The 25,707-nt window shown below is 42.5% G+C and overlaps 1 protein-coding gene across 1 annotated transcript in view; it reads left to right on the top strand.

Moving 5' to 3' along the window:
* The window catches only part of NOL10 (nucleolar protein 10), a 46,458-nt gene extending 32,739 nt beyond the window's left edge, over nucleotides 1–13,719 (top strand). Inside the window, exons 20-21 of the mRNA XM_075269141.1 lie at nucleotides 9,376–9,478; nucleotides 13,070–13,719. Coding sequence (XP_075125242.1) covers nucleotides 9,376–9,478; nucleotides 13,070–13,189 — 223 coding nt within the window. The 3' untranslated portion in view covers nucleotides 13,190–13,719. The remainder of the gene's footprint in view (nucleotides 1–9,375; nucleotides 9,479–13,069) is intronic.
* The last annotated feature ends 11,988 nt before the right edge of the window (nucleotides 13,720–25,707 follow it).

Genomic DNA, 25,707 nt, shown 5'->3' with positions numbered 1-25,707 from the left:
TATGACAAAAAGCATTTCATAAATGATTAAGAGAGGAAAACAAGGAGATGGCAGAGAGCGGCCGCTGACAGGCGGGGGGCACAGCAGGCGGGCTAGCGGCTAGACAGCAGTACTTACTGGGAAATTAGCAGAGTTTTCTATGATAGAAAGATTAACCCCATCCTTTAATTGATGAAACCTTGCACGATGCCTGATAAATTTGGGTATAGGCCATCAGTCGACGATCCGTGGGGGTCCGACACCTGGGACCCCTGTGGATCAGCCACTTGCAGCAGCACTTACGTCATGTTTATGGGTCACATGGCCTGATCACAACTCCAAGTGAAAGAGCTGAGTTGCGATGCCAAGGACAACTATTATACAAATGTGCCACGCTGTGTTTGGAAAGAGGTACTCGCCCCATTGTTGCATCCTCTTCAAATTGCACACTGTCCAGGCATCCCAGGTGTCGCACCCCTGCCAATATTTAATCGACAACATATTTAAAGGATAGGTCATCCATTATTTATCCTGGAAAACCTTTTTAAAGGGGTGTCCGGGAAGTGTTAATTTACTTACCTCTCCTGGGTTATTGCAGTCGATGGACTGGAGGGTCCGGCCACGTCATGACCCCCAGGTTATGTGATCCAAGACAGCCTTCAGCCTCTGGGATCCCTCCTCCACCCTTATGGGAATTGTGGGAATTTACCCTTAGGCCTGGACTGTTTGTTGCAGTCGCACTGTAATGTATAGTAGCATTGTAGATACTGGGGATTAACCAAATCCCATCTACTAAAAACCCACAGTGCAAAGTATCTTCTAGGCCTGGCTAAGATTTTCCCAAACCAGGATAGCCTATAGTATTCTAACACAAATGGCCATATACTGGGGCAACACGGTGGCTCAGTGGTTAGCACTGCAGCCTTGCAGCGCTGTAGTCCTGGGTTCAAATCCCGTCAGGAACAACATCTGCAAGGAGTTTGTATGTTCTCCCTTTGTTTCCGTGGATTTCCTCCCATTCTATAAAAAAAGACATACTGATAGAAAAAAAAAAAAATTAAAACAAATGCCCATATTCTGATCTGCTAGTCACAGTCCACATTCCCAAAAGCCTTTTCATAAGAGGAATCCCCCAGTCTGAGAGCCTGTGCCAGCGACTGAGCTCCTGCCATAGTCAGCTTGTAGGCGCACACAGGAGATGTTTGGACAGGGATTTACCAGGAGAATCTGAGCTCAGGGCACAATGGCGGAACACCTAATCGGCCCGATTGTCCTGAAGAGAGGAGAGGATGTCAAATATTCTCAGTTGGCCTCTTAGTGCGGATTCAGAAATCTCCTACATTTTCCAGTTATTTAGGCACAGAAAAGACGAGGCTGACTTCTGCATGTGGGAATAAGTCATCAGATTGAGTTCCATCAGTACATAAATTGGGGTCCTGTCAGATACCCCGAGCAGTCCCGACATGAGTTCTTGCCCTAGCGGTGAAGTATCTGTGCATTTACTCTTTCATCTATAGAGTTGAACACACAACTAAATTTTTTCGTATTTTTTTATTCGTATATGGGAACCAGATTAGGACTGCCTAATAGTTTTTGATTACATTTTTTTTTTTACATTTTTTTCAATTTATTCTACTTAAATTTAAAATATAAAGTCAGCCGGCACAATAAGGAGTCAGATTTATTGGTGCAGCATCCATGTTCTATCACCCAGTTACTGACTTATTTTATTTAATTTGTGGCATCATATTCCGCAGCGCTTTACGGATGTTTTCAGTCACTGTCCCATAGAGGGCTCGCACTCTACATTCCCTATCAGTATGTATCAGAGATGTCACAATTTTGGTGAAGTAATAGAATTTAATCTGCAACAAAGAAAATGCACTTAGGCTGAGGTCCCACGTTACGGAAACTCAGCTTTTTTGTTGCGATTTTTGGTGACAAAGCCAAGAATGGCTACAAAATAGGGTTGAAGGGTCAGGAAAGATGGGATCCCGATCGTCGATCGAGCAAATTTTGCGATCGGGATCGGCTGGAAAATGATCGGAAATCGGATTTAAAAATCGATCCTGAAATTTCAAGATCGGCTCAAGCCTAAAAGTGACTTATCCCACAGAGAAGCATTGACTAGGGTTGAGCGATCGGGAAAGATCAGATCCTGATCGGTGATCGAGCAAATTTCACGAAGGGGGTCGGCTGGAAAATGATCGGAAATCGGATTTAAAAATCGATCCTGAAATCTCAAGATCGGCTCAAGCCTAAAAGTGACTTATCCCATAGAGAAGCATTGACTAGGGTTGAGCGATCGGGAACGATCAGATCCCGATCAGCGATCAAGCAAATTTCGGGATCGGCTGGAAAATGATCGGAAATCGGATTTTAAAATTGATCCTGAAATCTCAAGATTGGCTCAAACCTACAAAAGGAATGCGACATATGTAGAAAGTTGTTATACTTCGACCCTCTGCTCAATCCACTGACGGCTTTGGCCCAAAAATACAGTAACCAAAAAAACTGCATTTCCGCAATGTGGAGCCTTAGATGGTCACACTTTCTTCAAATATCTCTTTATATAGGGGTAATATTTCTTTCCAGGTAAGGGATCAGTATTGACCCACCAAACCATATTGTCTACAGCACAGGAGATGGCCGGAGACTTTCCCTTTGAAGGCCAAAAATTTGAATGAATGTAAAAATTTCTCGGCCGACTACTTTAGTCACTGGTCCTGTTGAACAATAATCACAGTCTTCTGTTCTTTTACATGCAATTGTAAAAGGTCATAATGTGACGAGCTGCCAGCACGACATGGTTTTGGTTTGTCAGCTTTTTTTTAATGCCGCCACAATGACTAACCTTTCCCTGCCTCCCCCAACACAAGTGATGCCTTTGAGATGAAGTCGTCTGCTGAGCCTCTCCCTCGCCACCTCTCGTCGTCTTACGTATTTCTTTTACATTGTTTCCCTCACCCTGACTACCAGATTCCTTTCATTTTTAAGACATCCTATCACTCCCTGATGCCTACAGCCTCATACCGTAATGTATGACTTGGCCGGATCATCCAGGATTAAGAACATGGACGTTCAGAAAACCTTCATTTCTAAGTGCACTTGAGTTAGTAGAGGAGGATCCTCCATTCAGGGTCGTCATCCTATTAGCCAGAGTAGAGACAAGAAGGAAAATAATCCATCTTCCACCCTGGAGGACAATGCACCCCCGTGTATTACACAGACAGCTCATTGATTTTAGTGACAGCCGTGTAATACTTCATTTCTCCTGTGGTGGTGCTGCAGGGAAAACAAACACTTGCTGCAGCTTCTCTACATAATAGGGCTGATTGTTTGGGGACACCATGTGATGTGATCAGTTTATCAGGGGTTAACAGAAAGCCATTGCCTCTAGTTTATAGCCCTCCCCCTTCTCGTCAATGCACTATTCATGTCCTAAACATGGACTTAGCATCCTTTTCCACATCCAAGTGCCGTCTATAACCCAACATAGCGTTCCAAGGCACGCGCTCTCTCTGCTGCAAGTATGGACAAGGTGGCATGGAGAAAGATGGGTGGATGTACAGTATTGGGTTGGTTAAAGGGTTATTTGCAACCAAGAAGGGAAGGACTGCTGGTAAGTCCCGAGCACCAGGATTTATGGAAACGGGCGACCAGTGCTCCTCTGAGAGAGGAATGGAAGCTATGGAAACTGCGTAATGCATCGGCATAGCGCATTGCCATAGCTCCAATTACAGCAAACTGCTAAATGTGTCCTGCCTCTCTTATAGCTCTCGCCCCGGTGATCAGTGCTTCTTCTCATCTCAGTGTTGTTGGGGTCAATGATCCACCTATATTCAGCAAATTGCTGTCGTTGATGGTTTGCCTGCTCCGGCGTTTCGGCAGCTCTTAAGCTGTCCTGCTGCTGAACTTGTTCCTTACGTTCCCGTGTTTCGGCAGCTCTTAAGCTCTCCTGCTCCTGAACTTGTTCCTCACGCCGTGCCTGTGATTGTTCGGGCATCTCAACAGCTCCTTGGGATGCCATATAATGAGTATATTGTTGGCGTCGATGATCCGCCTGCTCAGGCGTTTAGGCTGCTGTCAAGCTGGCCTGCCGCTGAAATCATTCCTCGTGCTGTGCCTGTGATATAATGTGTGTTGTTGGCATTGATGATCCCACTCAGCTTCACTTGAGGAGAACTCTGTGACTTCTGGCTAGCTTTATAGCAATCGTTGTTTTAAAATTTTGCAACAAATTAGGTTCTTTTTCTAGGCGTGTTTAAAATTGGCAAAGGTGTTTCCAGTGTATCAGCACTGCCTGGAGCAGATCACATAATATGCAAATGCATGTACACAATTGACTAAGGGTTGGCTGAGAGTTTACACAGAGAGAGAACAGACCTGGCTTTATCAGAAGCTGAGATAAGCTGCTGCAAGAGCAGTGTAATATAGTATGTGAGCATAAATTCATAACAGTCGTGAAGCTATGTCATTTACCGGGATAAAAAGTAGATTGTTTTAAACGGGGTTACAATCTATCTATGTGCCGAATTTCATTCAAATCTGTTGAGCCGTTTTTCCAAACTTTCACATTTATTATATTAGTAGGAGGATTCTCCTCCTTTCGTTACTTTGAGGGTAGAGATTCCTATAACGTGTCTCCTTACCTACATCTTTTCTTAATATTCTCTTGCAGCTGCGGTGAAACTGATTCAGCCCTCGTTGAAAATTAAATTTATTAGTAACACTTTCAAATTTCATAGCCCGACTCAAAGATTATAACAAGTGGTTTCTCCAAATCCTGCACAAAATGCAACTTTTAATGACTGCTGCGGTCTCCGAATTGCTCAATCCTCTGAATAGGTCCCTTCATAAAGGCGCACATTTGTCAGTCAGGTTTAGTCACGAGTAAACCTGATGTACCTAGTCAAGGGCTTCATTAGCTGCCTTGGGTGTGTGGGAACATACACACATAAAATACCTGGGCTGGGGAGGGGTTTGTTGACTTATGCGACATGTGATCGTATGTTAGAAAATACGGCAAAGTCGAGAGTGGTCCAAAAAGTTAAGAGGTCATTACCTTGCATGAATAAGAAAAAAGGATAAGAACAGATGACAAAGGAGCTGAATGTTCCTAGCGATACAGTTGGACGCCTATCTCACAAGTTAAAATAACCTTGGCTACACTACCAGTAGTGGGCAGCACTTAGCCAGTGATGATGTGGTGCAAAAGCAAACACGATCCATATATACAAAGGATGATTCTTCATTCCAATGTTAAATAATGCTTATATGTTTTATTAGACCAGCGAAGTGACGTTTCGGTCCATTATCCCCTTCTTCAGGCACTGCTGCAATTGGGGAGCCCATCACATAGAAGTCACCCCTCATACTTGCTTTGCAGTAGCATTTATGCCGGTCCTGAAGAAGTTCACAATTGAATGAAATGTCACTGGTCGAATGAAATGTATCAACAAGGTTCAACTTTGGGGTGCAGACTGCCTACGCTACCTAGGCGTGGAAGAAAGAGGAAGCCATCACTGGCTGCCATCCAAAATTGACTGCAAAAGACCTACAGCAAGATTTGGTGGTAGCGGGCATTGAGGTTACTGGTTGCAAGGTATGGTGGATACTAAATGCTGTATACTAAATGTGCACTTCTTTATAAATGAGCTGCAGAGGTTTTGGAGGCAATTAAACAAAATTGGAACTTTTTGGGCCTATAGAGAAGTGGTACGGCTGAAGGAAAATCAATTAAAGGGATCCTATCATTAAAAACTTTTTTTTTTTCTGCCTAACTCGTAAGAATAGCTGTAAGAAAAGCTATTCTTCTCCTACCTTTAGATGTCTTCTCCACGCCGCCATTCGGTATCTAATCCGATTTTTGTTTGTATGCAAATTAGTTCTCTTGCAGCACTGGGGGTGATCTCCAGCGCTCAAACAGCACTGGGGGGCATCCCCGATGTTGCGAGAGAACTCCAGTACCGCCTCCATCTTCTTCAGGAATTGGGCTTCTTTGCGTCTTCTTCCAGCAGTGGCTTCAAACTTCAAGGCCTGGGGAAGCCGACTGCGCATGCCTGCCGGTCACGAGAAAATGGCTGCTTACAATACTGTCTAAGCGGTCATTTTCTTTTGACCGGCGAGCATGTGCGGATGGCTTTGCTCTAGGCCTGAGGCCTAGAAGTTTGAAGCCTCCGTCGGAAGAAGAATTGAGCCCTATAGAAGATGATTAGTAGGATGTGAAGAAGGTGGTTGCGGCACATAAAATTAGAACTATTTATGAACTGCAGGTCTTTGCACAACAGAAATGGGCTGGGAACTCTTCCAGGTGCTGGAGTTTGGCTATGCTTTGTTTGCAGCTGAAGGGTAGTCTATAGAGATAAGTGAGCAGTGTTCGAATAGTGTTCGCTCATCTCCAGTAGTCTACGAAGTACTAAGGACGCTTGTCATGGAACGGTTGAGTAATTCTGAGAATTCGGTACTCAATAATTGTGGCATTCCATGTTGACCTTGGAGAAACCACTTGTATAAGTTATCTTGAGCTATTTATATTCCTGTTTTAATAGATTGTGAACAGCTGAAAGATTGTAAGTTTTCCTAACAATCCTAATTTGGAATTGGGGTGGAATAATTTTGACTGTAGATGTGAACTTGACCACTAGGTGACCCCCCCCCCCCCCTTTGAACGGAAACCTATACGCATTAAAAGCGGTTGCAAGCAGCACTTTTCTCTCTGCATGATTTGCGTGAAAACCACATGGCCTCCATTATAGTCTATGGGGTCTGTGTGGTTTCCTTAGGTGACTGCTTTTTTTATGCGGACTAAGTTTCCTTTCAGGAGGTCCCCAAGTCCCCCCGAACTCCGACTTACCAATACGTCCCAGCAGTCAGTTTATTGCAATCTGGGGGGTTCCGAATGGGCTGAGAACGTCGTTCTCCACGTTGTTGACTACAAATCTTGTGCCGTGTGATGCTTTATTTAACCATCAAGTAGCCACTTTACAACAGTAGGGTTTTTGTAGGATGACCTTGCCAGGGGTTATGGATTGTTATGGCAGCTCTAGGTTTTATGTTCCCATTGTATCATTTTCATGTTTGTGTTTTTCTTCATTTCAGCGTGACCTGCGTCTCTTTTGTAAGGTTGTGCAATGTCGGCTTCTCCTTAGGAGAAATAGCTGAAGCATTACATAAGACTTCATTCTTCTGTAGTTGTGTAACCTGCAGTCAGCACTATCGTGTAAGCCGTCCATCTTATGGAGTAATGTAGAGCCCAGTACGTAGTATCGGTCGTAGATAAACCCTGTGATGTAAGGGAAGGGGCAGCTCTTGGCTCAGTATCGGTTATATTATGTCATGTCAAGATGAATTCTACAAATTCTCAATTCCACTCCCCAAAGAGGTCCCTTTTGTCATTTTGTAAGGCACTTGCCCAAGGGGATGTTATATAAGTGTCAGTTAGATGTCAGATGTTATATAAGTGAGTCAGTTCCTGGATCCCTTTTACCTAGACTGCTGTAACCAGTGAGAGCGCCCATGGGTTTGTGCTTTTACATTCTTGCTAATGATTATAAAGCATATTGAGAATGGTGACTTATAGTTTAACACTTCGTTGTACAGTTAGAAACATGTATTCATGGTCTTGGACAATCACAAACCTGTATTATATCCTGCTTCAGTGCTGAAATCTCCCAGCATCCCCTGCTCGCTCAAAGTCTCTGTTTTACAGCAACGATTTGCATTAAAGGGATATTCCCATGTCCCTTGCTCACCAGTCCTCACTGCTGCAAAGACTTTTTTCTTCCTGGTTTTCGACGTCAATTGTTGGGCGGGGTTTTGTATGCAAAGCCATACTGTCCGACTACCTCCCGTTTAGCTTCGCCCACCACATAGCGTGATCCTATGGGACGACTGAAGGGCCTGTGATGTCATCAAAGGTTCTATAACACTTGGATTTAGTTTGTTCTATATAGAGTCGCCTAAATCCTAGTGGGCTAAGGGACCAGGTCCTTCTGCCCACCAGCTTTTAGCCTTCTCTATATAAGAAAGCTAAATCCTAGTGAGCAGAGGGACCAGGTCCTTTAGCCCACTAGAATTTAGACTGTTTTATATAAGAAAGCAGCACTCATTTCCCCCCTCCTTTATCTGAGAGCAGGAAGCTAGGTCACATGTGTGGTGCAGACACAGGAATAGCTACAGACACAGGCTGGCTCCCGTGCACTTAGCCCCTCCTCCCCCCTGAGAGCAGGCAGCTACATCACTTGACATTTGAGCAGATAATCCCAAGGGCCAAAGAAACGCAGTGTCAACAATGAAGTGAATAAATTAAGATAGTGGACAAACAAAGCAGTTTTGCTGAAGCAGTGTATTTAGGAAAAGTCTTAAATCCACATTAACAAGCAGTATAGATAGGATCCTTGTTATGGGACAACCCCTTTAAGACTCATGCACACTGCAGTTTCCAAGCAATCCATGGGGTGTGACACCAATATCGTACTACCAGGCTACGTACAGTAATCTAAAATGTACTCTTTCTGTGCGTTTTAGGAGCTCAGCTGTTAGGGCTGACAACAAGTTTGTGGACCGTTTTCAGTAACAACCAGCAGAATTATGAATGCAGCTCTGCAGTATAATACAGGTTGTATATCAGGATCCATGCTAGATAAGCATTGTGTTTACATAGTTACATAGTAGATGAGGTTGGATGAAGACATCAGTCCATCAAGTCCAACCTATAACCCTACAATCCCCTACAGTGCTGATCCAGGGGTATATTACTTCCCATACAAGGACAGGACGATGAGAGAAGAACTAGCTGCTACCAGTATTGGTCCCATTGGACCTCCTGCAGTCTGGAAAATCCAGTTCATAGATTAGATTCCCAGTTCATGGTCGTCCATGACACTAATAATCCATACCTCCCTGCTTGTATATAGGACTTCTTAGATGACTATACCTTGAGATTGAATCTACAAACTGGGTTCACCTACAGGAAATCTGGCTGATATACCGACCAAATGTATTCCCTGTGCACACGAGGCCTGAGTTGACAGTAATATGGCTGTATAATGGATGCAAACCCAGACCATCCGCCAATGCTCAGAACTAAAGTTGGAACCCCATATAAACCTTTGGTGCTCCAAATTTTGATTCGGTGCTGGAGGACACCACAAATGACTAATAATATTATGGCAGTCTGAATGCAGTCTTCTTTATATTACTATATTATCATCGTGCAATACTAGACAAAGCCCTTGGGTGAGTGGCGCTGTTTTTGGTGGTGAAAAATCAGCCATGTTTTCTTCTCCCAGACAACCTTACTAGACTTCTGATGTGAAGGACGATCTAGTTGTGTGAGTAGAATATTAGCTGGAGGGACTTTTCTGTATTAACTTTTGATTTTTGTCCTTACAGGAAAACATTAGAAGATCGATTGAAGGTGCAAGAGAAGCTGGGAACGCTGAGTGTGTCTGACACAGCCGTGGGCAGCAAACAGTTAACGTTCCAGCTGAAGAAGGTAAGGATTTAAGGCCGTGTTCTTACTTTGCAGTGGTCACATGCGGCAAAGACAGCACCAGGATTTTCTTGGTATTATCCACCGTTTTATCCACCAACACTAACATCATGTTTGCTTTACTTAAGTCATTTGTGTTTGAGTTTTAGGGCCCCTTCACACGGCGTAAGCGCTCGGCTCATTCCGAGACGTACACGCGAGCGTTCCTAAACACTTCCCATTCACTTCAATGGGAGCGCTCGGAAAGCTGGCTTTACGAGCGCTCCCATTGAAGTGAATGGGAAGTGTTTAGAAGCGCTCGCGTGTACGGCTCGGAATGAGCCAAGCGCTTACGCCGTGTAAAGGGGCCCTTATAGAAGTATTAGAAGAGTTGCCTATAGGGGTTTACCTAAAGGTTCATGGGCCCTTATACTAGAGCTCAGTTTGGGGGGCCCCCTTGCGCAGCTCCTTCTTAAAACTATCAGTCGCCTCTGATCAATAGACTTTAGCAGCATTTACAATTCCCTTTTCTGTTCCATCTGGACAAAGACCACCATGAAGACTTGTTCACAACATGTTCATGCGCACCAGCTTCCCATCCTCTTTAAGCCACTCCTGTTTCCCATGCAGTCCCAGCCTCTTGCAAAGCCACACCCACTCAAGGATCGTGGAATAATATGATCTCACTTTTTGGGGTCTTTTAACGGTAGTGTCCAATCCAAACTAAACCACAATATTAAATCTTCCTCATGAATGAATGGCGGGTGATGCCTTCTTATTTTAAAGGGATCCTATCATTGGATACCCTTTTATTCTGACTAACACGTAGGAATAGCCTTCAGAAAGGCTATTCTTCTCCTTCCTTTAGATGTCTTCTCTGCACTGCTGTTCGGTAGAAATCCCGGTTTTCTTCGATATGCAAATGAGTTCTCTCACAGCACTGGGGGCGGTCCTCAGCGCTCAAACAGCACTGGGGGCGTCCCCAATCCTGTGAGAGAAATCTCCAGCGCCGCCTCCATTTTCTTCTTGAACGGCCTCTCCCTGAGTCTTCTTCCGTCCTGGGTTTCAATTTTCTAGGCCTTGGGCAGAGCCGACTGCGCATGCCCAGGCCGCAAGAAAATGGCCGCTTACATTGGCTTAGAAGACGTCTAATTGTAGGAGAAGAATAGCCTTTCTTAAGGCAATTCCTACATTTTAGTCAGAAAAAAAGGATATCAAATGATAGGATCCCTTTAAGAACTCTTTTATCTTGAGCTACCAATATTCAGCACAGTTAAATTCTTCTAGACCCGATATACCATGCCACTCAGATTACCAGACTGATTTTCAATGAAAATGCCTAGTTGACTATTCTCCAAGTCCCATGGTGGTGTTGAGGGTCCTCATCTGTGGTTATGTCAGCAGGGGGACGGACATTGCACCAATTCATTCATCGTCTCGTGTCTCACCCGGTGACATGTCTCTTTGGCTAAGCATTAAGTGACTTAATTTTAGCACCAAGGGAATTCGATCATGCAACAGCTTAAAGCTTTTTTTAGCCAGCCGGCGAATGTGAGAGTCGGGGAAGAGATGGCCATGGTATAGCAGTTGCTCTGCCACCCAAATGAAGGATCCTCTCGAGTTCCAAGTTTATTTTAGTCTCCTGTTGTATATCTAAGGGATAAATGATATAAATATCTTTAGAGGACACGGCTACAGCTGACGGGGAGACCTTCTTTATTTATATCATCAGATTATGGTCCACTATGTAATACATACATGGGCCAGAGAGGCTTTCAGTGGACGACCTGACTAGTTCATATGGAAAGGGGCAGCCACTAATATTATTAGATATGGCGAAATTTGTTCCGTCTGTTTCTAGCACCAAACTAAATGATCTTGGTTTTCACAAGACTAGAAGCAGGAGATCAATCTCGAGGAAGCAGTTAGGAGATTCTTGATGATATGCCAGGGATGTTTTACTACATGGCGGTCTATCCGTTCAAGGAGATTGTAGATTTTACATCCTACATAGGTTGTTTGGTAACCTGGCACCTATGGGAGCCATTAATACATTAAAGGAGGGGGTGACAATGATAACATTGTAGGCCGTAACCACAGATCACATGGAAGTCTACCACATGTAAGCAGAGGACAAATACACGTCATAGACATTAGATTTCTCTCCAGATTTTTGGACACCATTGTGGGGCTTCCTGGCTATCCCCTGATGTTTATATGAGGAGGAAACTGTGATTTGTATGGTTGGATTTCTCCTAAGTGATCCATACCCAATGAGGGAGAAAGAGAACATGGGGAGAAATACAGGGTTAGGAGACATATATACACATACATACACACATAAATATACACACACACATACATACATACTCATACAAACATACATACATATATACATACACACACATAAATACATACATACCATACTCACACACTCCATACACACATACATACACACACATACTCATATACTCATACATACATACACACACATAAACATGCATAAATACATACATACGCGCATATACACACACCATACACACATACATAAACACACATTCATACACACTTTCATACATACATACACACACATACATACTCATACACTCATTCATACATACATACATAAATACATACATATGCACACAAACATACATACATACACACACTCACGCCATACATACACACACATATGTAAATACACACACATACGTAAATACATACATACACACATAGACATATACACACACACATATATATATATATATATATATATATATATATACACACACACACACACACATACATATACATACACACACACCAGAGAAAGAGACAGGCAATGAAAAGACATGCATAATGGGGGGGGGGGACAGTTGGATTGGAGAGAACATTGTAATCTGTGTTTTAGTTACATACGATTAGAAGGAATTGATGAGATTTACATAATTTATTAGGTTGGTTTTTGTTTGCCGTGGGGATATGACAACTGTGACAGCTGTTGAGCTGACAGAACATGTCCGCTAGCCATAGAAGATCACCACCAAACATAGCGTGGAATATATAAGGAAACGACCGTATAGCTGCCCTCAACTGGATGGTTCTAGATTTGTAGGATCTCTAGTGTGAGTGCGGGTTACGACAGGAATTCCCATGTATCAGAGGGCTGGACAGTTGTTTACATGGGTTACATGTGTTGTGTGATACTATTGACATACTTGGTGTGATGTTTCTGCTGAATATAGACGTCTCCTTGCTCCATGTTTATAGTTGTAGTAGAAACGAACTTGACACTAAACGGTTCCTTTGTGTTGGTGACTGTCCTATGTGCGGTCACCTTCCATACGATATCGGGGCCAGACACCTTTATTATCCCTGACGTCTTTTTCTTGGAAAGATTGCAGTAATGTCTTTTAGCTTCAATTATGATTCCAGGAATCTTATATGGGTATACATGTGCTGGAGCGATACTTCTAGGTAGCGGCATGTCATTGCCAAACACACGCTAAGGCGCAAATACCATATTGTGTCATTATATGCTATATAGAGTCCTCATTGCTGCATTTGCCCATAGCAATCAGATTTATTTTATTATTTTTATTTATTTTATTTTAGTCCGAACAACAAACAAAGCGACAAGAAGCTGAGAAGCAACATAAAGAGGAGAGGAAGAAGCTGCGCCGCTCGGCAGGACATTTGAGGAGTAACCCTGCCAAGGGGAGGCCGTTCTATTGAAAGACACTTTTATAATGAAACTCCATGATATGTGTGTGCGGGACTTTGAGCAAGCGTGTTTTCTAAACGACGTCTTTGTCATCCGTTTTGTGAGGCAGATCATCTGCCGAGTGTATCCGACACCAGTGATGAAGCTGTGTAGGGTGCCAGAGGCTTACAAATAAAAACTTCATTTTATTTTTTATTTAATTTTTACTTTGGTGGTAAGTTCTTATTAATTCGGATTTATTTAATCCGGATATAAATATAATTATTTTTTTCTAAAAGGATTTCTATATATAGACATTTCCGAAATTGGAACAACCCTCTACACTACTGTATATACATTATGGGCCACATTTCTTAACATACTGTGTCACTTTTGTTGCATAAAAAAGTTGCAAACTTTGACATTTTAAATGCCACGTGCAACAAATATTATGGTGTTTTTATGGCAAAGTGGTCAGTACCCCAGGGAGGCCCAGCAGATTTATGATCATTTAGTAATCCACGTTGCAGAAACCCGGTTTTTTTTTTTTGTTGCGTTTTTTTGAGCCAAAGCCTATAATGGCTACAAGAGGAATGTGAGTTATATAGAAAGCTCTTATACGTCTCCCTTCTCTTCAATCCACTCCTGGCTTTGCCTCAAAAAACCACAACAAAATCTGCAACAAAAAAAAGCTGCATTTCCACAAAGTGGGGCCTTAGCCTAAGGCCCTACGTTGCGGAAACGCAGGTTTTATGTTGTTTTTTTTGTTTGGTTTTTTTTAGCCCAAAGCCAGGAGTGGATTGAAGAGAAGGGAGAAGTATAAGAAGCCTTCTAAATATCTCCCTTTCCATTTGTAGCCATTTTTGGCTTTGGCTCAAAAAAATGCAGAAAAATCTGGAACAAAAAAAGTTGCATTTCCGCAACGTGTGGCTTTAGCCTAAGCTGGTGTACATTTCTGTGCAGGCACCCAGCTCCACCAGAGAATACACTTCATTTATGAGGAACTGTGCACCTTGCCATAAATTAGGTGCACCACCAATACCCAGTGGAGTCGGAAGGTCAACAAACCAACTCTGACTCCTACTCTTATTCCTTCATAAAGGGCTGATACTAGAGATGAGCGAACACTGTTCGGAACAGCCGTTCCAAACAGCATGCTCCCATAGAAATGAATGGAAGCAGCTGGCACGTACACTTTGCCGGCGGCCGGTCGCTTAACCCCCACGTGCCGGCTACGTCCATTCATTTCTATGGGAGCGTGCTGTTCGGAACGGCTGTTCCGAACAGTGTTCTCTCATCTCTAGCTGATACCCATGGTCAGGTAGATGCAGTAAAGAGCCTCAAATTCACAATAAAAATAATGGTGAAAGTAAATATGTAACAAACGGTATCTAATTATACAATATCAATAATTATGTAATTCAATATAAATTAATTTATTTTGAAGCCTGAGTAACTTCTTTTCCGGCTACACCCACAATTGGTCCCGACTGACTCCACAACTCCAACCACAGCCCTGCTGGTAGCACAGGGATTATTAAGAAGAGTATTTGCCCAATCCCAGGAGGTGAACAGCTGCTTGGCCTTTCTTTACCACCCTGCCCTGGACTTGGCCTGACTCTTGGGCCTCTCGCGTATCATGAGAATGGAGGTCCTGTGTGCCCTGTATAAAGGGAGCAGCAGTTCACGACAACATAGTGCAATTCTATGGGACTTCTTTTGATCGATTCGGGTTCTCTTCGGCTGTCCCACACATATAAATGGAATGAGCCATCTTGTTCCTCTGTTCATACGGCTCGCTCAGGACCACCATTCATCAGTGGGCTTACCATCAGACTGACCCCCAGTGGAAAAGGGATAACTTGAGGGTTTACCCAGTCTAAGCATCAAGACACAAGTCTTAAGCCGTCTTCTTCTGTCAAAATAGTAAGAATTCCTCAACTCTGTGACAACCGATGACCATTAGAGATGAGCGAACACTGTTCGGATCAGCCGATCCGAACAGCACGCTCCCATAGAAATGAATGGAAGCACCTGTGATGCCGGCCGCCAGCAAAGTCAGCATCACAGGTGCTTCCATTCATTTCTATGGGAGCGTGCTGTTCGGATCGGCTGATCCGAACAGTGTTCGCTCATCTCTAATGACCACCATTAAAGCATTATCAGAGGCTGTCACTTAGTTTTTCAAGTTTTTTTTCTTTTTTTTAATACAAATTTTCCATTTTGTATAACCTACTTTACAGCTATGATATCATTCAGGAGTCTGGAAAAATCTAGGTCACAATCCAGGAGCTGTAATGGAAAGAGACCGCATCTTCATGGATTTTGTTGACTGGGGGGAGGGAGGACGTCGCCTCGGTGTAAGAATTCTAATGTAAGCAGACGGTAGGAATGGTAATTGAGATTAATTGATGCAAGAAGGTTTGAGGCATCTTGAAGAAGATGCTACACGGTTTATAATCACTCGCTCATCTTGCTGGAAGACCTGAATTACAGCTATGGTGGGGGAGGGGGTCTCGCTTACATTCGTGATTGCCGATGGTAGAGTAATTTTGTAAAGTGCAGCGATTGTGAGTCCCTAATACATGGCAAGCGCTACCACAGAGGTGATTGTTAAATGGCTTAGACCCCTGAAAGTATATTAAGGGATTTTCCCATGGACATAATCATATTTATATTAGTAGACAATGCTTTAAAAATTTATGCAAATTTTGCAGAGTTTTAGAGATTTTCTCTAACCATCTTAGTGGTGTCCGTCTTCTGTCTTCGATTGGCAATGGATACATCCAAAATTTAGCAAAATTTTCAATTTTGTCAATTTACAAAAATGTTTCAATTTAAATCTGATAATATTTGTGGGCTGACTTTTCAAGCGGACAGAAAAAAACCTACATCGGGTTTTTCTGTCCACTTGAAAAGTCAGACATCTTTAGGAACAGACACTTAAGGACAGGCACGGAGTGTAAAACAATGCACCCGATCTCCATTTAAATGAATGAAAAATGTCACGGACACAGCTAGTGTCCACTGCTAATGTCCGTGCAAGATTTTGAACGGACATTAGCAGCGGACACTACCTGTCGGACACTGACGGTAGTGTGAACACTCCCTAAGTCGGAGAGATTGCAGGAGCCGACCAGTTCCCCGGCTTGTCATAGACATATTACTATGGAGGTTGGTCTAGGATTCAGTAGTGATGTAGCAAATCTCCCATAGACTGCAATACAGGACTTGTAATCAAATGATTGCAGATTCAAGCCCCCTAGGTGGGCTAATAAAATAATAAATAAAATATTTAAAAAAAAAAAAAAAAAGTTTTAAATTTTTTTGAAAAAAACCTAAACGTTCAAATCATCACCTAAAATACACATAAAACTAACAAATTACTGTGAAGCACATTAGGTATCCTTGTATCCTAAAATGTCCGATCTAGAAATTTGCAAAAATATTTTTCTCGAATACGATGAACACCGTAGCAGAAAAAAAAACAAAAGTGCTGCATGTCGGAGAATATGGCGACTTTTAGAAATCTTTTTTTTTTTTCCTTTTTTGTTAAGGGGTTAAAATGTAAATCAAACTATATAGATTTGGTGTTCCCAGAATTGTACCACAGGCATAGAATACAGGTGACGTCATTTCGGCTGCAGAGTGAATGCTTAAAAACGAAGTCCTTATGAAAGTCACACAAATGTAGTTTTTGTCCAATTCCACCCCATTCTGAATAATATTCCAGCCTCCCAGTACATTGTATAGAATAATAAATGGTCCCATTACGACTAACAACTTGTCCCGCAAACATTGAGCCCTCATGGATCTGTGACAGGAAGAATAAAAAGGTTATGGGATTTGGAAGGCAAGAGTCTAAAACGTCACCCGCGGGAAGGGTTAATTGTCTTGAGGAATACAACCCATTTCACCTTTATTATGATCTGCTTTTGGGGTGTGGCTTAAAATAATCATTAATTCTAATAAGGGTAAAATGGCCAATTAATCAGGATTTCGATTTGGGTCATAATCACACAGCCCTATCCTTTAGACCGGGGGTCAGCAACTTTCAGCACTGGGAAACTACAACTCCCAGCATGCTCCAGTCACTTCCATGGGAGTTCCAAGAACAGCAGAGCAAGTATGCATGCTGGGAGTTGTAGTTTTACCGAACGCTGGGACCAGGGGTGAGCCATGAGTTTCTGTCGTCTGAGGTGGACGGAGGGGGTGGGGCCGAGTGGAAGGGGCAGGGCCGCACAGAGCGGGGCGGAGTGAGTGTCTTTAGCAGGCAGGGAGAGGACCTGCTCTCTGTCTGAGCGTGAGGGGTGGCCGCTGGAGCAGCGCTGCTCCAGCGGCCTCCCCAATCCACCGCTCAGTGACGGTGACACTAAGCCAGTCCAGTACAGCTTGTCCTGGACTGGCTTAGGTCAGCAAAAATGCTGCCCTCCCTGGGGCCCTGGGCCACAACTAACTGTCCCTTAAATTTTCCATGATCTTTGCTGTCATTGAATAAGAACGTTCTCGGTTTACTTCCAATATGTCCTGATCCTGTGGCTCTCATATCCTTCTAGTTTGGAAGGATTCTTGATGCTTCTAGTAAGTAAGCTGAAGCGTCTCTGTAGCCTTGTGCTAGCAACCACTTAGAAATCCCTTGTCCTTCAGAGCAGGAATTCACTATAGATTTGTACTTGTATAAATAAAACAGAAGGCACAGAGGGAAATGTAGCGAGGATCGGGCTTGTGCTTACCAGGAAGTAACCAGGGTATTCATGCCAAGGCCTTGATGCATTGATGGGCCTCTGGAGGATTTCAGGCTAACAGCAGTAGTCGCGCTCATCTGCTGCACTTAGTGATGTTGCATTTTACCGGAGTCAGCTTCATAGAAATTATATTAAGCCTTTCTGTGTTTGGAAAAGTTGGGTGCAGTCATCACTAATATGGCTACCTGTTCTGAGGCTGATTATCCAGCTTTTTCAGGAATGGGAACAACTAAATTGCCCAATAGATTATCCCTATTATCTGAAACTTGAACAGCTAATCTGTCTGCTTGATTGACACCCCCTGCAGGAGACGTAAAATCGGGCGTATTGATATCTATGGATTGGATAAATTATTTAGGCTGAAGCCTCATGTTGCGAAAATGCAGTGTTTTTGCCCAATTATTGTTATTGAAGTGAGAAAATTGTGGTTGTGGAGAAACCGCAGCGGGAACGCATCGTGGTTCTTCCCGCAGCGCTTTGAACAGAAAGTTCACTGAGTTTTCCTCCACAGACTTTCTATTACCATTATATCTACGGGAAGCCGCCAACATTTCCGTAGATATAATTGACATGCTACGATATCCAAAACCGCGCCATTTTTGAAAATGGCTGCGGTTTTAAATGTAAAGTGGGCATGGGATTCGCATGAATCCCCTCCACTTTGCAGATACTGTAAAACGCTGCAATTTTTTCTGCGGCGTTTCTGGCCCATGGGGCCCCGACCTTAGTCATATAGTTTATTAACCACTTCAGTACCGGGCCAGTTTCTGGTCCAGTAAAAGAGATATTTTCAGGGCTGTACCATTATCATTTGGGCTATTGATCTAATTTCAACGTCTTTTTTCGGTGACACCTAGGTCTTTATTTTTCTGTTGTTTTTATTTTTGCATTTTTTAATTTTTTAATTTTTTTTTACATCCTGGAAAATATAAACATAAGCGGAAGGAAAACATGCCTGTTTTTTACTTTTTATGTTATTTAGTAGTACAAAGTATAAATATAAAATATTTTTTCCTCCCCATTACAGTAATTTGTCTTTTATATGATGTTGTCGGGGTTGAGGCTAGAACAAGGGCATATTATTGGCACATTATTATTTTTTTTTTTAATATTTTACTTAAATTTTTTACTTTCCTAATTTTTTCTTTCTTTCTTTTTTTTTTAGATTGTGTCCCCATAAGGTCATAATAGACCTTTGGAAACATCTGATCACTTTTTTTTGTGGGGGAAGCTGATTTTTCCCTACAACTGGGGCTGGTACATTTAGCCCCAGTTGCAGGAGGAATCCAGCCTCCTGATTGTAACTATAGAACTGATCTGGGTCCTGTAGGACCCAGCAGCTCTTACAGACTTTGATACCCGGCGGATCACGTGACCGCCGGGTCAGAGGGTGGCCACATAATGGTGGCGCCCATAGCTGTATATACAGTGCTCATTGAGCTCCGTGTATACAGCGATCAAGAAGGCAGGGATGGTAATAAACCGTCCCTGCCTTCTCTGGGGAGCTCTGGCTGTAGTTACTGGTACATCCTTGCAGAACAAGAGAAGGAATTATATAGCCTTTTGGGCAGTCTGAAAGAGGTCAAGTCTAAAGCCCTACATAGCGGACTGAAGGAAAAACCGCATCGTAAACGCATCACACTTTTCATAGAAAGTCCACAGAGTTTTCCTTGCAGACTTTCTGCTTCAGTTACGGAAAAAGTTGGCATTTCCCTGGTTATAATATGTTGCAATTTCCAAAAACGCAACAGTTTTGGAAATCGCAGGATTTCCGCTGTGCATATTTTTCTACAACGTGTGGATGAGATTCTTATTTAACCCCTTCCCACTGTAGCCATTTTTTTTTTACTATTTATTTTTCACTTCCTTCCAAAAGCCATAACTTTTTATTTTTGTATTCACATAACTGTATGGGTTTTTGGGGCAAATTGTACTTCATAGTGATACCATTTAATATAATGTACTGGGAAGCTGCAAAAAGCAGCTCTGAGGCTGAAGCCCCACATTGCGGAAACGCAGCTTCTTTTGTTGCAGATTTTGCTGTGTTTTATTGAGCCAAAGCCAGGCGTGGCTGCAATAGGAACAGGAAATATATAGTAAATGCTTATAGTTTTACCATCTGCTCAATCCACTCCTGACTTTGGCTCAAAAAACCGCAGCAAAATCTGCAGCAAAAAAAGCTGCATTTCCGCAACGTGGGGCTTCAGCCTAAAGCGGGTTTTTCCCGCAGCGCTTTGAGCAGAAAGTTTGCAGAGTTTTCCTCTATGGACTTTCTGTTACAATTATATCTACGGGAAAGCCGCCGGCGTTTCCGTAGATATAATTAACATGCTGCAATTTCCAAAAACGTACTGGTTTTGGAAAGCACCGCATGTTTGCGCTACGGATTTTAACGCCAAATTGGCAGAGGATTCGCATGAACCCCATCCACTTTGCTGTTACTGTAGAAAGACGCGATTTTTCCCTCGGCGTTTCTGTTGTGGGGCGAATCGCCGTGTTTCTGGCCCATGGGGCCCTGGCCTTAAGGTGCCCATACATGTTAAATTAACCAACCAGACCCCTGGTTTTCAGCAGACTTAACCAGTCATCTATCGTGTATGGCGGATGTCCCAACCTTACTCTAACAGCAGATGTCAAGGAATGAAGGGTTGGGCACGTTAGATCGTACACTCTTCTCTTTAAAGATAAGAAGTTTCTAGAGGTGAGGGCAGCAAGTTATTTCCCCGCTGAATACATACCATGGGCCAAACTGTGTATGGGGTCAAGAGAAATAGCTGTTGGCCTAAACAGATCTAAGGTGTTTGGTTTTAGTAACATCAAGCCAGGGATCTACAATCTGTCTTTCCACTATTGTATAAACTAAGATAAAATCTAGCCCAATGCCCAAGACCGAGTAGTGGTCGAGGGATGCAAGGCCCAAGGTAATGGGTAGGTGTAGTCGTAGGGTCCCAACCCCAAATATGTAAATGGAAACGGAACGTCACACTTGTAGATGTGCCAATAACAGTAGTTTATTAGGTAGAGTTAAACGTTTTTCGATATTTCATATATCTTCTTCAGACTCTACATACATAACAAAAAAATAAAACAAGAATAGAAAACAAAATACATTTGCATTACTACATGCACAAAATGATATACAAAATTCTATATACACAAGAGCCAATCCAAATGGTGCAGATATGAGCGTGATTTCCAAGTCGAGTAAGTACATATACTGATGTCTCGTTCAGGTGTAGCGATAGGATAAGTCAGGTAAGAGGCCTCAGGGATGGTAAAGAGACGACATGTTAAGAAAACATAGGTTGAATCTATGCCATTAATAAACAGTGACGAAGTAGAAAAAAAGAGGGGTAGAAAAAGGACTGCGTGGATTGTAGGTCCATATACAAATAAAGGAGACATAACAAGAAGATAAAAGATAAAATACCTTCAATTCAAAATCAAAGTCCTAGCTAGAGTTTCCTGGGTTTAGATACCGGGGATGATAAACTCTGTGAACCGTAGTAAAACAATCTAAGTGAATGCTCAGTATCAGGGTAATCAGTATAAGGTAAGTAGAGGGTAATCATCAGTCAGTCATATACAATTCTAGATAAAAATTAAATAGAGACCGCACTCCATTATAAGTCAAGGACACTGACCAATGAATTTGACCATCACATGTATGGTATGCTTATGTTGTTACACACACATATGCATAATGCTGTTACATGCATATGAGGGAAAAAATACCAGGAAAAGCTTAGGGCAAACAGCAGCTCGTGTCTAGGTTGAAAAGGACTTACCTCCGCACGGGGAGCCTGCAGGGTCCGCTTGACAGAATAACAAATGCTGTGGGTAGCGTGGTCGCGCCAATGTAAATGCCATACGGCTGTATGAAAAGGCGTGCAGCAGTGGTGCTCACGCAGGCTTTTTAAATCCAGCCGGAAGCCAACCGGCGCATGCGCGTGCATAGTGCGCATGCTCGGAAAAGAGGAGGGGCCGGGAAAAGCAGCCGGCTGGTAGCGATGTCTAAGCGCATGCGCGCTCTGTAGAGCCGAAGCACGAGTCGGATGCCGCGAGAGCAAGGCAGATCCGAGGTGCCGGCTAGGTAATGCAGGTGTGAGAGCGCGTGATGCGCATGTTCAAGGGGAGATACCGTGATGCGTGAAGGGCTAAATATGTGAGAGGACGGTAATAGTGAAGACTAGCTACATGTGTGAACTAGACTCTATTGCTGCTAATGAAAACCAAGCTGCCGGAACCCACTGATGTGTGTGGTGCACATCCAAAGAAATAATGAAGAATGTGAATTAGGGCTATAGCTGCCAAAGCACTATATCTATAAAACACAAAATAGAGAAGAAAATAAGATGGAAAAATAAAAATAAACTAAGATAAACAAGCAGACACCCAGTGAGGGACAAAAAGGAAATAGAGTACAATATCTATAAGATAAGATAAACAAGATAGAAAAAGAATGTGAGCTAGCAAAGGAAAATAGAGATAAAAATCAAATAAGATAAAAAATTAAAAATAAAAATTAATAAAAATAAAATAAAAATAGACATGAAAAATAGAAAAAATAATAGTAAAAAATATAATTAAAAAATTAATAAAAATAAAAATTTGAAAAAATAAAGATGAAAAAAGAAAAATCGCAAATACAGAAAAACTGGGTGTAAAAAAGGATACTATGAAAAAAGTTGCGGACCCTGGAGGCATAGTCGCGGCGGAGTGTCAACGAGCCTGCAAAGAATAATAAGACAAATTAGTATAAACAATTAAATAAAAAGCATGTACATCATATTCGCGGTTCAGACCTTTTGGTTCAAGGGTCTGTAACCTATGAATCCAGTATGCTTCGCGCCTCTTCAGGATCAAGATGCGGTTACCTCCCCTTCTTGGGGCTTCAACATGTTCCAGTATCTGGAACCGGAGTTGTGTGACACTATGGTTTTTGGCATCAAAATGTGCCGGTATGGGGAGAAATAGGTTTTTACATCTTATATTGGATTTGTGCTGTTTGATACGGTCCCAATAAACAATTATTATACTCTGGGGTCTTTTCAGACCCCAGAGTATAATAATCGGAGACCCGGGGAATAAAAACATTAAAAAAAAACAAAAACACTGTTGCTTCTTACCTGTTCCCCGGCTCCTGTGCTGTCCTCCTGTGCTGACCAGCGCTTGCCTCCTTTGTTAATGACGTCGGACGTCACATGACCCGGGAAGCGTGCCGGGTTCATGTGACATCAGAGACGTCAGACAACAGTAGGACGGAGGCCTGGCAGGATCGCGGAGAGGTAAGTAACAGTTTTTTATGTTTCTTACCTCTCCCGATCCGCCGGTCATTATACTCGGGGGTCTGCAAAGACCCCCGAGTATAATGATAGCCTTTGTAGGGCCCGCAGTGTCACTTACCGATCCCAGCCCAGCCAGGATCGGCAAGTGAATAGGGCCCGTAACTGCCTATTGAAAAAAAACCGCAGCAGTAGCGGCTGTCACCGGGCCCCCTAATGGCCCGGGCCCTGTGGCAGCTGCTACTGCTGCTACCACGGAAGTTACGCCACTGCTTATACTGATTTCCCTGATACTGAGCATTCACTTAGATTGTTTTACTACGGTTCACAGAGTTTATCATCCCCGGTATCTAAACCCAGGAAACTCTAGCTAGGACTTTGATTTTGAATTGAAGGTATTTTATCTTTTATCTTCTTGTTATGTTCTCCTTTCTTTATTTGTATATGGACCTACAATCCACGCAGTCCTTTTTCTACCCCTCTTCCTCTTTTCTACTTCGTCACTGTTTATTAATGGCATAGATTCAACCTATGTTTTCTTAACATGTCGTCTCTTTACCATCCCTGAGGCCTCTTGCCTGACTTATCCTATCGCTACACCTGAACGAGACATCAGTATATGTACTTACTCGACTTGGAAATCACGCTCATATCTGCACCATTTGGATTGGCTCTTGTGTATATAGAATTTTGTATATCATTTTGTGCATGTAGTAATGCAAATGTATTTTGTTTTCTATTCTTGTTTTATTTTTTTGTTATGTATGTAGAGTCTGAAGAAGATATATGAAATATCGAAAAACGTTTAACTCTACCTAATAAACTACTGTTATTGGCACATCTACAAGTGTGACGTTCCGTTTCCATTTACAAGACCGAGTAGTGTTACAGTATATACAATCCTCCTTATTGTAGGTAACATTTTTTCTTCTTCAAGGATTCTTCTAAGAAGCAACTGTAACAAAGGAAGGGTCATATCCTCCAGGAATGTCCGTCCTTCCCCCAAACACCTGCAGAGTCACACAACAGCTCATTCTAATCCCTCTGAATGGAGATAGGAAAACCTCCTCCTCCTCTTCCAGAGTGCAACTCTATAGAAGATGTCACAAAACCTCATCCTTTCCAAGACCTCTGCCAGTTGTAGGTGTCCTCGGTGACAATATCCTGCAGATGTCTCAGGGCGAGTTTCCTACTATGTGTCTCCATTGACGTAAACAGAAAACGTTTTTTTTTTTTTTGTTTTTTTTTTCAGGAAGTCTGCAAAGCAAGTGATTTAGGTTGTGCAAGTAGTGATGTAGAGGTTCACATTGTAATGTCAAATATGACATGAGAAGTGGCGGATTTATAGTCTTTTCAGTGGGTTCCATTGAACTGTCTATAATGTGCATTAGGTTAAATTTACAACTACACATGTTAACTTGGTATTATATATAACAAGTACAACTCTGTGCAACATAAGAGATGTGATCCTTCTTAAGTCCCCATGTAGCGAGCCGCAGCCAGCGTTTCCATAGGTATAATATTCCAAATTGTTCTGTTATTTATGAAACTGAACAAATGGAGATCTTGGGTGAACTAAAATGGCCTAAACTGTAACCCCCAGGCCGATGAATTCAGAAAGAAAGTGCCAGACACCGCAAGGATCCCCAAGAGAGTTAAGGGAAGGTGAGTATGAGTGGTTTATTTTATTTTTACACCTTTCCTGGGCCTCCATCTATTATACTCTAAGGTCTGAAGAGATCCCAGAATATAATAATGTCACTTTCCGCTTTGACATAAAGATCTACAAATTGGGTAGTCCTAGGAGCCCTGACAGTGTTCTACACTATGTATTATAGATAGGTTCCTAGGAGCCCTGACGGTATTCTACACTATGTTTTATAGATAGGTTCCTAGGAGCCCTGACGGTATTCTACACTATGTATTATAGATAGGTTCCTAGGAGCCCTAACAATATTCTACACTATGTTTTATAGATAGATTCCTAGGAGCCCTAACAATATTCTACACTATGTTTTATAGATAGGTTCCTAGGAGCCCTGACGGTATTCTACACTATGTATTATAGATAGGTTCCTAGGAGCCCTGACGGTATTCTACACTATGTTTTATAGATAGGTTCCTAGGAGTCCTGACAGTGTTCTACACTATGTTTTATAGATAGGTTCCTAGGAGCCCTGACAGTATTCTACACTGTTTTATAGATAGGTTCCTAGGAGCCCTGACAGTGTTATACACTATGTTTTATAGATAGAGTCCTAGGAGTCCTGACAGTGTTCTACACTATGTTTTATAGATAGGTTCCTAGGAGCCCTGACAGTGTTCTACACTATGTTTTATAGATAGGTTCCTAGGAGCCCTGACAGTGTTCTACACTATGTTTTATAGATAGGTTCCTAGGAGCCCTGACAGTATTCTACACTGTTTTATAGATAGGTTCCTAGGAGCCCTGACAGTGTTATACACTATGTTTTATAGATAGGTTCCTAGGAGCCCTGACAGTGTTCTACACTATGTTTT

This window comes from Leptodactylus fuscus, chromosome 3 (assembly GCF_031893055.1).
Source record: "Leptodactylus fuscus isolate aLepFus1 chromosome 3, aLepFus1.hap2, whole genome shotgun sequence".
Classification (NCBI taxonomy): Eukaryota; Metazoa; Chordata; class Amphibia; order Anura; family Leptodactylidae; genus Leptodactylus; species Leptodactylus fuscus.
The sequence above is the reverse complement of the archived record's forward strand: the minus strand, read 5'-3'. Positions and strand labels throughout refer to the sequence as shown.